Raw genomic sequence first — 14,192 nt, 5'->3', positions numbered from 1 at the left:
TTTGTTGGCAGAATCCATTAAGAGTTTCATAAATGAAAGCTAATTTATAAGAAAACATGATCAGAGGGTTTTGGATCTGAGCTCTATGTTTTTAAAACAAACGAAGATTTTGAAAAATTCTCAAAAGTAAATTTGTACAAATTTAAACAGGATAAAACAGCACCAGCAAATCGTGTGGATTGCTTTAAAGCCATAAAAAGTGTAGGGCCCTGTCTTTTATTTGTTATTTATTTTTTAAAGACGTTTGGTAGACATTTTAGAAATAATTTTGGCATTCTAAAGAGACAAAAAGTTATCAAGCTTATACATAAAACCTTTACAAGAAAATATTTGGTTTAATCCACTGGAGGATGAAAAATGCCAGTTGTAGTCCTGGTCCATCTACAAGACAATCTCAACCATCTAAATAATGTGTCACTAAGACACCAGCAGCTACATGACATCTGTTTAAATGCTTTCATGCTAATAAACTCTTCTCGAATGGTGTCTTTGTTAGTGCGTCAAAGATTATTTACAGAATGAGTCAATTGCTAAATGGTTTCATGATTGTTGAGCGGAATCGCCGTAGGAGGCGGTTAGGACTATTGGAGGCTGTGAGGTCGAGCTCTGGCGCGCAGCGGGGCTTCGGTAGGAGCGGCGCTAATTGAGGAGGCTGAGCCGAGGCGGGCCAGTAGAGCAAGGGAGCGCGAAGAGCTGGGGCAGGGCACAGTTCTTGGAGCTGAGCGCATTGTTAGATGTATAAAATATGAGACCAAAACCTCTTTCTCTCTAACCTCGTTCTTATTGCCTCGGAAATGGATCCTTGTCCAACACTAAACAGTCAAAAATAAAACATTTATATATTTATTTTTTAATCTTACCCATTTTATATTTGTGCACATACATACGTGTAGCATGGTGTATATTAATGTTGATATGTGTAAAATTTAGGATCGCAACAGTTATTATCACTACCTATTAATATTATTATTATTATTGTGAATGATAAACTATTCATGTTTTGTTCACTACACTATTGATGGTGTTATTGTAATTAAATAGCTATTGTGAGACTATTTGCCATCGCTTATTATTATATTACAACATTTCATTTGTCTTTTTCTGCATATAGCCTACCACGTACGTGTAGCGTAATATTAAATAAAAATTACATGACTAAAGTTTATTTCTGTATTTTAAATGCAGGTGCCCAGCCTTGCAGTCATGAGCTGTCTGTCTCCGGTACGTGCAAGGGGCGCAGGTCTGCTCGCTCAACACCTACCACCAGAGTGGGTGTGCATTAAAGAGAACCTTTCACGTCCTTGCAGCATAAATATTTTTTAGCATTTCCCACTCACTTTTTATAAATCACAGGGTATTTAATCGAATTAAAGTTGAAACGGACACATATACTGCTGATCATGTATCATTGCCTTATGTGACTCTTAAATTCTAATAGAATTACAGTTTTAATCCCGGTTTCCACAACGCGAATAACACTTGCGGGGTAGCATATGTCATTGTCTTTATGAGATGGTAATTATTGATCTTTCAAAAGATCTAATAAAGTAATTTGTAACTCGGTTACATCTTGTCAGTCACAAAATTACGCACGTTTCGTGTAAAATCAAGTCGTTTTTCATGTCAAGTAGATTTTTGATGTCATTCCTCGTTTTAACTTTTTACAGTAGTATAAAGAGAATTAGTTATTCGTAAACCACGGCCGAACGTCAAAATAGCAATGATCCTGGTAGCTGACTGATTAGCCTATCTACGGCAAAGTAAGTAAAAAAGAAAAGGTAATAAATATGTCAGGTTCAACACCCTAATTAAATGGGGAGAAAACGGCAAAACTGCCAGTCCTTGGCGTATAGTAGGCTACTTGGCGTAAATGGCCATTATCACTCTTAAAAGTTAGAGTTAGAGAAAACTAAGTCTCTGCCACACCAGCGAAGTGTAAAATTACAATTGCCAGCAATACATTAAACGGCTTTATGACTCAACAGAAGCCTTTTGCTGACCGTTTATGCAGTGAACTGAATAACGTGCAAGCCGTAATTTAGTATGCCTAGCATTCATTTAGGCCTACCTGTGAATAATGATTACGAGGCAATGTCACGTTACATATTTTTGAGATGAAAAGTTTATATGTCCAACAAACCCTTCAGCCTACCATCCATGAGTCCTTCAACATGTGAGAAGTTTCAACAACGAAACATTTAAAAAGTCTCACATCTGCAGTCACACTTTACATTTTCAAACTATTGAACCCTGTATTACCGCACTAATTGGTATTAGTAATTGACAATTATCATGAGTCATCTGATAACTTAAAAAAAATCAAAGTAAAGAACAGACACCGTCTGTAAAAAATGTTTCCAGACAACTTAAAATGTGACACATGAGGTAAATGTAAATGTTTTTTTAAAATATCAAAAATGTGATATGACTAAATAAACATGTTATTACAATCAATACACTGACATGACGTTACACTATCGAACATAATTGTAAAAGGTCCATATGCAAAGAGTTGACCGTTAATTTCATAGTAATGAAAGTAGTTTCCTGCTTATTAATTTATTTTTTTCTCATTAATTTCAGTTATTTAATGAGTCCTATAATTTCCTCCATACTCACTTTCCCCTTAATGCAGAGATACAATTGCAACAGTTTACGGATTTACTTTGCAAGTTTTAGGGCCACGTAGGCTATATCTTTCTCTGTGTCTGTTTGTGAGAATGGGACTGTTTCGGGAGGGGAAACGGCCCAATCTTGCCAAGAGTGGTTGCACTGACAGGCTGTGCTGAGGCTCTACGCGTTCAATCCGGGTCAGAGGGAACTGACGCTCATTGAGGACTGCATGAATACACACGAATAGAAAAGTTGTGTTCAGTTAACCGATGAAATCAGAGAAAAAACATGGCCGTACAATCTTTTCTTATTGCCGTCTGCGGTCCAAATGCACTCATTTGTCAAGGTTATGGGAACAGGACAAAAAATCTATTCTGCCTTTTTGACACCCTTGTGATTGATAATACACACATGCCTTAGAGACTGGAAATGCATGAATGCGTTATACGTTGTTTGTCCACTGACTAGTTACCTATTTCATCTTACACATTATACAAGACAAAGAGAACAAATATTTTTTACGATGTCTGTCATTAAATTGTCAGTCAAATATAGATCTATTAATAATCATTATTTGGTACACAAACAGTGTAGCATATAATTTATGGGTTTCTTTCGTGCATCATCTTTACTGGCTATATATTACATTTTTGGAACTACTTCAAGATGTGTTACTGTCAAATTATGGATTTTACTAATGTTTTAACTAATCCCAAAAGTCAATGTAATGCAGTAGGCTATTAACACAAATATATTAAATCTACTACATTCAAATTGTTAACGATTTCTTTACCACCTTCTTCTAACCACCACACAGTGGTTTTGGAATTGCAGTTTTAAACATATACCTTAACACATTTTTAGTCCTTAACATGATTATGATTCGTACCTAATACATGAATAGTCTAAGAGGACATAATAACAAAAATCAGCATGAAGTTATTGTAGAGCTCCATCGTCCAGTGATTGCCCATATCTGCCCACTGCAGATTTCAAAGGTAAAATGTAGTCGCAGTTTATTTTACTGTAGTTACGTGTCTGTTTGATCGATGACTATTTCCTTATGGTCGCACAGATTTTGACCTAACAGGATCCAAACAATGCATACATATTAAACCTACATAATTTTGAGCGAAGAAGATGAAATTATAAACAAAGTCTTATATTTTATAACCATAGCCTTTTATTCAGGAAGCTTTATTTTGGGTGTAAGACCTAAAATTACAGACCTCGTCCGAAGTCTTTAAGTAGCATAATCTGTCGAACATAATAGCTATATGAACAAAATATAAAATAAAATTTCGTTTACCAGATATTATTGAGATCTTACAGGTAATTTAGACAACATTGTTCTACGATATGCTTTGTAAAATCCTTACAAATTGAAAGAATTAAACTAGTCTTTGGCTAATCACAGAATGCAATTCACAACAACATTTTTCCTTTTAAATTTGGTGTCATCCGGACACTATAACATATAAAAAAATTTAAATAACAAATTAAAAAGCGCAAATATGAATTGAACAGTAAATCCAGTTTAGAGTAACTTTAACTTCGTATAAAAAATTATTTTAACTGATAATCTAATGGCAATAATAACCTGTTTATGTTTGTTCAAGAAAACTTCAAAAGGTATAAAGTAGTTAAGACTATTGTATGGTTTTCTTTTGGTTCATATGAGCTGGTGTTGCTCGTCTAAAGGGAGCTTCCTCCTTGCAGTTTTGAATGAAAAGCTGTTACGTTGGTTAGAATGGTACACACAGGGCCAGGGGAGGAGTACGCAATGATTAGTCGCCTTCACTTATTTTATAAAAAATATATATTTATATGCTGTGTAGTCCCTATACTAATATATGCGAAAAGAAAAAAGTTTTACCGTAATTTGAAATCCTACAGAATTGTTGCAAAGTGTTTGTAGGTTAAGTGACCTTACGTCACATGGTTCAATGTTTTAGGTTACTTCCTGCTAGAAGCAAATGATAGTAAAAATTATTTGAATGTTATTGCATTGGAAATGATTTGTGGAAATGACACACTTAATGCAGTTTTATAACAAAATTGAATACTGTATTTTCAATTTAGAAACGTATACATTAACAGAAACACGCAAGAAAGTAACGTTGAATAATAAGCGCTGAACTAGAAACATGAAATAGACTTGGCCAGTCGATAATGATGTCCAGTATTTTTCTTTTGCATTAATCCCGACTGATAATTCATGGTCAGCAGCGTTCTTGAATGGTATAAAAACAGACAAACAACGCCTAGAGCACTTAATAGTCACGTTTGGACGAATAGTTAGGTATAGGGGCACCAAGTCAAGAAAAGTGAACAGGGATAGAAAAAAGAATGAAGGCGGTAGAGCAATATTATTTACAGGCGTATTTCTACACATATATTACAGACTTAAAGAATGATCGCATTATTTAAGATATACATAATTCAATATAAAATCTCAAAATAAAAATAAAAATCTGATACAGTCATAACGATTCAGTTCCACATTTGACCAGTACCCCACACAGGCAGTGACAGAATTGTAGTAAAAAGGTGCTTACGACTTAAATGATTGTCTGATGAACATAAAGGAAAAGAGGATTGCATCCTGGCTGCTTGTCGTCTCTCGGACTAAAACAGAAAAAGGCGATGGACACCGGTTTCTGGTAATTCCCTCTCTGCGGTGGTCCTGGTAGACACAACAAACGTGGGACATTTCCCCCGTATACAAAAAAAGAAAAATATATAGATATATAGATATATATGTCATGCAAGTCATGGGGTGGAGGGAAAGTGTGGGGTCCATTGAAAGCGCTTGAAAAAGACGTGCTTTTATGTTTTGTTTGTTTTCCTTTTCATAATAGTAATATCAGTTGGTCCTTTTAATTTCCCGACAATTCATAAAGTTTGTTCAGGTCCATATTCCCTGTATATATTTCTCTTTTTGCGTATCATACGTCGCATTCCGAGTCACTTGATGTTACTGAAAGAATTGACGTGCCCGTGTCGACTCTCTCTGTCATACTGGAGACACTGGTAGTTGGACTTGCCGCAGTTGATGGCGATTCCGCCGAACTGCGTGGGGTACAGCCGGTTTCTGAAAGGGACCGCATGCCGTTCTGCCCTATTGCTTGGTGCTGGAGCCTATAACAAAACAGTGAGAGAATGGTATGCTATTAGAATATAGAGTCTGATTTCTACACTCGGTATTATTCACTATAAAACACGCTTCAACTTCTTTGGACATTATCAAACCACTTTACTTCAAACTAATGTACTAAAGCTAATAAAATATGCAGGAATGTAAAGTGAATGCTGCAGCTATTACTGAAAAAGTAGTACATATAGCACTATCGCTACAAGGATTAAGTCTGCACACCAAAACATTAGTCTGTCCTCAATATCTGATTCACATCTCCGGAGATTATTATTTTGTGATGAAAACATTGTTTTACTTGAATGATCAAATTAGGTGACGTCAGTAAATGGTCACAGCGCTAGTATGCAGAATGATCAAAAATGATATTGATACAACAATATGAAATCAGCCGGCCAAATGCAGTTGTAGGTTTAGCAATGTAAACAAGACGTCAGTTTCATTAACTTATTTTAACTTTGCGGTTGTTTAGATACCTACACAATAATATCTAGTGTTTTTGTACATATAACATACAAACACTATTTAACTACTATTTAATAATCTTAGGATAAACGTTTTTTAAAATAATTAATAGAATTTAACATTTCCCACTGGGAGCAAACAATTAATAATTTCCAATGATATGTCAAGAAAATAACTGACCACCTTAAGTTTTCAGAATAATTTACAATAATTATTATTACACCCTACATGTGTGTCAGCAGAATATGGCTATAACTATTTTCATTTAAAATCTCGTGTTGAAAAACCTGTTTGGGTGTAAACACGTTTATGATAAAATACTTTTTTTTAATATAGCCAGTAAGAAATGTCACACATACAGAGTTCATATAGTGTTTTAGTTTGGTGTTATTTAGCCTATAGGCTACTATATTTCATGTAGTATCTAAATAAAACATTACACATTTATTAAAATAAGATTTAACACTCACTGTGTTTAAGGTGACAAAAACAATGGATTTTTTTTGCTGTGCAAAATACACTTCTGTTTACATTATGTTTTGTTAAGCAATTTTAGATTTTTTTCTATCCAATTTTTCTTGATTTTTTTTTACTATGCTTAGCCTATAAAACTATGCTTATAACTACACATTTTATGCTCTAGTTGCGACACGATATACACGTGGCAAAAAATGTCATCGTTCTTTCCTACCTTTCTTTTATTTTTCTAAAATTAATTGCAGCTTTTCACCTCTACCTAAATCTATATTTTTGTATTTATGTTTCTTTATACATTTTATAAACCAACGTGACTGACCTGTTTTTTGCTGCTGCTGCCCTGTCTCGTTGTCTCCGATTTTTAAACCAATTTCCGACCTGTGTAGGAGTGAGTCCAGTGGCTTGCGCCAGTTCCCTTTTCTTGCTGGGGTTTGGGTAGGGGTCCTGAAGGTACCACTCCCGTAACAGACTCCGCGTTCGCTCTTTGAAACAATGCGTCTTCTGCTCACCGTCCCAGATGGTTCTAGGCAGGGGAAACTTCTTTCGCACCCTATACTTATCAACCGGTCCTAGGGGACGCCCGCGTAGTTTCTCGGCCTCCTGATAGTGCGCCTCTAGCCACATTGCCTGTAGTTTGCCATGCGAATCCTTCGTAAACTTGTGGTTCTCCAATATGTGGTAGAGATCGCGAAAATTGCCTGTATGAAAAGCAACCACGGCTCGGGCGCGTAGAATGGATTCATGCTTGTTGATCGCTTCGCAAGCGCCCGGCGCCACTGGAAGCGACCATAGGAAGCGACCCAACCGCTCGATGTCCCCGGTCTCCTCTAGCGTCTCGCAGACGCTCGCCACTTGCTCTGGAGAGAAGTTTAGCGTCGGTAGCTGAAACATTGACAAGTCTTCAGGAGACCTGGTGCTGGGCGCGCTGCTCGCCAAGAGCAGAGAGCGATCAGCAAAGTTTGGCAGGAAGAAATGAGAGGGGTAAAGCTCTAAAGGCGATCTGAAAACCATGGAAATGACCTGAGAGAGAATGAAATTTGCGAAGGAAAAAGAACGACGATTTCAGATTGAATGATTCAATGGCTATCGCCTAATGACACCAGCCTCATAATATCTCCCCCTAAATCCACCGTGAGTGTAGCATTGAAATATTTTGTTTCGCTTTTCTATTGGTCTTCTTGGTGTCGTTGTAGGGTTGTCATGGCAGCCCTGCCAATCACTGTCAAGCGTGCCAATCATTAGCCAGTACGTAGAGGCTTTCACCACTTGTGCTGCACGCACGGGGGGTTATCAGGAACTCCAATCTCAACAGCAGCCTCCCTCCCTCCCCTGACTCGTGTGAAGTCGAAGCGGAGGCTCGCCTATTTGTTGAATGGAATGAGCAATTAGTGGGTGGAATATTATTGTGATCTTAACGAGGCTCGTTAAAGTTAAGAAGATATGTAGGGAGAGAAGGCAGGGGTGGGGCCTCCCAGTGACAGTCACGGAAGCGGGAATGCGCATTTAAATGAAGCCCTAAAACGGAATCTACAGGATGCACAGATAGGCTATTTCATCCTTTTGCGCCTCGTATGAGAATGCGTTTGTGGAGACGATGCTACGCTGGTTTTCAAATGATTTTCGTAACTGTAGCATTTATATTTATTAAAGATGAACTTGTTTTGTTTATTTTTACTTCACGTTGAAACCCAAAGGCAACTTTTGACGCGTTTCGATAAGATTTGACTACGAACTGACTGCTATGCGCGCACAGGCGGTACTATCGTGTCTCACTGATGGTGACAACCGTTTACTGGTTTAACAGTGGACGCGCATCCCTGGCTGTGGCGAAGCTTTGCACGGAGCCTAAAGAAGACTAATGCCCACTGCTCAATGCATGTTGACAAACTGACGTATAAATGCATATAATAATTGATATGCTCTTTGAGTTTATTTTGCTAATTTTTTTTTCAATATATTATACCAGTTATGAGCTATTTACTGTGTGTTTTAAATGTGAAAGTCTATTGCCTTTTTCACAAAAATAGAAGACATCATCTATATGTCACGAGATTCAGCTTTCAGTGACTGTTTGTATGGGTTTCATGATCTGCATCAGATAATTTATGCTGCATTAGATGTTAATTAATTTTTTTTTTTTTTTTAAATACTAGCATTCTTGATAGAGAGTGGTCATATTGTAAAAATACATATACAGCCTGATCTCGGGAGAAAGAAGTGAATTGTAGAAAAACATAGAATTATCTTAAAAAACAATAACAAAACCCCACCCCTAACTCCGCCCCTAACAGCAACGTCACAGATGCCAAAGCAAATCGTATTAAATGTCGAATTAGCACGAATTAGCCACCTCTTAAAATATGTAAAAATTCCAGAAATGTTGAGGAATGTTTTCAAAGACTTTTACATATTATTCGGATAATACATATCAATGAGAATTTATTTTTAAATTATTTTAGTAATTTTCCTTTCTCATTAGTTTATCACTATCCACCATTATAGTTGATTTGCAAAACTGTAATGCAAGCTGGTGTGGTTAACAGAATAAGAGGTGGAACGAGAAGTATTGGGCCAGGTTGTGTCTCTAGAATCAAGTTCGTTCTTCTGTCACAGGGAACTTGAAGTAATTTCAAGTGGCACTTGAAATGCTCCTTTTTGGACTGGAAATAACCTAGGTTATTTCATGTTTAACCGTATTAATAATCCTTTGGCCAAGGTGGTTTGAAAAAGCATTTAATTTTATGCAGGGCTAATTCTCTGCCGTGTTTAAAATAACCACATTCTGGGGGCATAACTGTTTGCATGACATGATTCAAAGATGATTTGCAAAAAGTCATTGCATGTAAACGTGGAAAAGGCTTAAGGGCGATGAAATTTTAAAACAGAAAGATTTCATAAAATCACTTAATTTAACATAGCCTTTGTTTTCGTTAAGCATGTAATTAGCATCCCAAACAAGTTCATTCACCTGGTCTAATCGCCTGTTTATTCCAAAGCTTTCATTGGCCTGTTTTATGTGGATAAACAGCGGGGAGCAGCTCTTTAATAGATACCGATGATGAACGTTTATCTCAGTTTTTATTTACAGAGGAAGATTGTGCAATATTTTATAAGACTGTTGATTTTATGACAAACTACACATAAATAATCTAAACCTGTATTTATATAATAATTTAGTGCTTCTGGGAGGAGTGATGAGAGGTTTGAAACTTCACACGTAATTTCTAGTGCAATACAGCTTGAATAAACCTACATTTCGTCACAGCATGCAAGAAACATTAAGAAGAACTCGATGACAAGTGTACCATTTCTTAGTTCTCTATTCGAGCTTGCTCGTTATCATCACACGAAAATGTGTCCTCCCATCCTCTCACCAACCCTAGCAAGTACGCTTCTACATGCATGAATAATTTTGTGCATTGGCATTGTGCGGCGAGTCAGAAGGGTTTGAGGAGGAAAGGGCAGGGGACAGTGTCTTCTCTGGTTAAACTTTATTTCATTTCGTCTTCTGTTTTTACATATTCACTTCATGCCAAAGAGGAAAACGGTCTCCAGTGACGGCTGCGGAATTTAGTTAATGTCAAGAGACCTCTTCTCGGGAGAACTGTGGTTTGAGTCTTTTCCTTTTCCCCCTTTCAATTTGATTTAACTACGTCACTTATGCATTGTAGTAAAACTGTATGTGTTTCTATCTATTTTGACCCATTGCTTAGACTTTTCTCTCTTTCGCAGCCCTTTGCTTTGCTTTGAGCGTCTTGTTGATTTGTTGTTTTCTCGGTTGCCTTCTGTTAAGAAATAATATTGCTGTTTCTGATTCTACCGCAGCAGTTCATATGGATCCAAAACGAACCATGAGGTATGTTTTGCTTGTACAAAGGCGGACGGCTCGGAAACCTGTAAGTCTGAATTAAGTTTTTTATTATAAACATATGTTAAGAGACTCACCAGAGAGCTGGTCAGGTTTTTAAGAGTGTTAGAGTTGGAGATAATAAAAGCGAAGACTGTCGATTAGACAGGTGCACGCATATTTCCATCGTTTCGCTTTGTAAAGTTATTATCCTTTACTGGGACACTGCTGCTCCAGTCCGTAAATCATACGAGAGCAGTGCAGCTTGCAGCGTTGTGGGGCCGTCGTAACGGGGCGCAAATGTCTCTTTCTATTCTCTCAGCCCTGGGTCTTAACCTCGGCTGTTTTTGATTCTGCTGGACTTGTTAAATGAAGGAAGCAAAATGAAGGCATTTTATTATTTTATTTTTCTGGCTATATAATGTTATTAGTGACATATATGTATATAGTTATATATTGTTAACGACAATTTTGTCATTGGATTGCTAATAAGTTAATAGTTACGAGTTCCTGTACCCAAGATTAAAATGTTTCCTTTTTTCCTTTTTTGTGGGAAGGAGCGATATAGGCGTGCACTTTTCAACAGAAGAAATGTAGAGATGCCCCCTCCCTTCCATTTTTTGTGTGGTCTCATTAAGTGGGCATCCTGCTAGGTCTGCGGAGTTATACGGGAGCTGTCCAATCACTGCATTTGCACGGCTTGTTAGCGACATTTAATGAGGGTACTCTGAGAACCAAGTGAATGGCGCTTCAATGTTAGATTTACCTTGTGTCAACTCGTTACTTCTAATGAAGCCATTGGAGGTTTTGCTAGTGAATGGATCCGGACGCCTGGAACTGCAGGCCCTCTTTCTTCCGGTTTCTTAGAATTTTGGTTTGGGCCAAAACCGTGTGGTGTGTGTGTGGTTAGAGAGGATGTGCACTGGTATTTTGGGAGGTCAGGGGAATTATCAATATATATTTATGGTAAAAGTAATCTACGTTGTATTCATGTTTTTGCTTTAATCGACTTTCAGGACCTGCTACTTGAGACAAACCATCACATCCTTACCCTGGGGGTGATAACGCTTCCAGCCGGTCTTCGACATACAACCACATATAGGCTAGTCAAACAGCACAATTCCCCAGGATTGATCATTATAATTTACAGATTTTTCCCATGTTTGACATGTAAAACTCAATTTTCAAATTTTTTACATTTTTCAAGTGTCTAATTTACATGACTTCAGATGACTAGTATCTAATAAACTTCAAATTATGTTAATAACAGTGATGATACATTTTATTAGCCTATTTAACATTTGATCCTCAGCTGGAAAAATATCATATTGCTGTTTTAGATTTTTTTAGGTAAAATAATTCCAAAAGCTGTATTAAAGGGGCAGGTCTTCTAACAAAACAAGATTTGTGCTATATGCTATGACTTTGAATATTTTAAATATAAAATATCACTGACCTAAGATACATTTCAATAGGTCAGACTTTACAGGCACGTCAAAAAGTTTAATTTAACATGTAGAAAGTAAAAATTATCTTGTGATATTATTTATTACATAATTAAAAACTATTTGTATACTATTTGTAACTGTTCTTTGACGTTGCTATAGCAGATCATTATGATACTTTAATCAATAAGTCTTTGAGTTAGTTATAACAATTATTTACAATATATGTACTGCTAACTTGGCACTTAATGATTTGTTTAATAACCTTCTTGCGTAGACATTTGGATAACAGCATCTTAAACAATATTAGTACATTTCGTCTAAGGTCTTATAACCTATTTTTTCGGAGAATTATCGAAATAAATAGTTTGAAACGAAGGAAGCATATGAGAGAGCATAGGTTGATTGGTTTAAGAACTTAAGGAATTAGACGTGGTTAGAGAGTATTTACATACATCCTGCTGTTTTTAAACCAGGTTGGCTATGGTCGTACTTTGCGTTATAAGCGTAACCAGATCCGTTTTTTTGTTTAGTGTATCAGGTCTAAAATGACACAACTACCAATACCGCTGCCGGGCATACCCGACAATATTTCAAAAGCTTGTAATCTGTCAATGTTCGAATCATTTCATTTACCGTCAGATCTCTATGAGACATTTCTAAATTAGCCATCGCGGATCTGTACTTATAAGACAACAGAATCTGGAGCAAATCGTCAACAAGGGCAAATTATTACCGCTTCAGTTGAGCTAGCTGAAAGGGCAGGTCCATTCATGAATCTCTACGTTCATTCCACCTCAGTCATTCATGATTTATATTTTTTATTTAGGTGAAATTCTTTCAGTTGTGTTTAGGTGCTACATTTATTTATTTATCTATCTTTAAATCATCATCCCAACATAAAACTTGGCTATTAGGCCTGTTTCATTTGTCGTTATAAGTTGTTTCTGTCTGAGTTATGGGTGATTGATTTATGCATAAGGGCATTTTGGTGGAAATTGCGTTTATAATACATCTCAGATTGTCACTTTACTGTGAAAGTAGCATTACCAAGTTTAGAAATAAGCCTTAGACTTGCTGAGCTTTAAACAATCAATTCTAGTTCACCTAAAATTACCAGCGTAAATTAAAATTATATAAATCACATCAACAAACATATCCCACAAACATATCTTTTATAAATTAACTTCGTTATTCTTATTTTTTAAATATTGTTTGGCTCTATTGTTTTCGCATACAAGCTTTTAGTGAACACAGTGCTTGATGCAAAATGTTGCCTGTCTTTTCTTATAGCCTACTGTCTAACGTGGCGTGTTTAACGTAAGCCTTTTCCTCGTCCTTCATTTGACAAGGAGTCAAGTGACTGAAAAATTACATGAGCGAAACCAGCATATTTAAATGGGACATGCCCTGCTATTGTAGTTTGACGTGTTTTTGTTCCGTTTATCGAGAATGACAGTGATTATTGTTCGAGAATGATAAAGAATAATTGCATTTTTTTCGCCCACATCAAACGATTTTTTTGAAGTTTCAGTAGAAGAGCATTTTAAAGTTTTTCGTTTATGTAGGTAGGCTCTTCGATTGGTATTGGGGTTGTAAATCTTAATTTCTATGTTTTAATGCCATTCATTTTCCATAATTTTTATTTATAGAATTGCTAAATAAATACTCACAAAAACATCTAGCACAGCCTGGTTAAGCAATAAACTAAAAACGTTTTGGATTAGTGGGTCTGCGTGACCTGTGCTGACCTGCAAAAGCTCTCTATTGTAAAGGTTACCAGGAAGTCCTTTGGTGTACGAGTCGTATTAAAACTCCGCTTATCTTAGATATCAACTTACAGTAAGTCCGGCTCACTGGCGTGTCTTGTGTTTTTAAATGAAATGTTGAAACAGGTAATGCAAAACTTCGAGACACAGTTAAAATGCAAAAGAAACTGATGCAAAATACTGCTTTTGCATAGCCCCTTGCTTGTCGTCCCCGTCCAGCTGACTAGCAATAATTCCTTAATTTTTATTAAATGTGGGTTATGGAAACTTGGCAATATCTTATACAAGACAGTGAACACAGCGTCCAGAACTTGTTATTCACGGGTGAACAGCATCTGTCGATTAGGATTTCTGTCTAAAGAAGAGTTTGACCACACAAATCAATAGAGGACGTCTGGATTGCTACAGGAGATGCAATGCGC

General features: G+C 36.6%; 1 protein-coding gene across 1 annotated transcript; it reads right to left on the bottom strand.

Annotated features, from left to right (window-relative positions):
• Positions 1 to 3,845: 3,845 nt before the first annotated feature.
• On the bottom strand, positions 3,846 to 8,316 carry six3a (SIX homeobox 3a). The gene is made up of 2 exons (XM_055171247.2): positions 7,029 to 8,316; positions 3,846 to 5,754 (listed from the first exon to the last, which is right to left on the bottom strand). The coding sequence occupies exons 1-2, from the start codon at positions 7,718 to 7,720 to the stop codon at positions 5,562 to 5,564; spliced, it is 885 nt and encodes a 294-aa protein (XP_055027222.1). The 5' UTR covers positions 7,721 to 8,316; the 3' UTR covers positions 3,846 to 5,561.
• Between the last annotated feature and the right edge of the window lie 5,876 nt (positions 8,317 to 14,192).

Source organism: Misgurnus anguillicaudatus, chromosome 11 (assembly GCF_027580225.2).
Source record: "Misgurnus anguillicaudatus chromosome 11, ASM2758022v2, whole genome shotgun sequence".
In the NCBI taxonomy this organism is placed as follows: Eukaryota; Metazoa; Chordata; class Actinopteri; order Cypriniformes; family Cobitidae; genus Misgurnus; species Misgurnus anguillicaudatus.
Note: the sequence above shows the minus strand (reverse complement) of the source record. Positions and strands in the feature narration are given on the sequence as shown.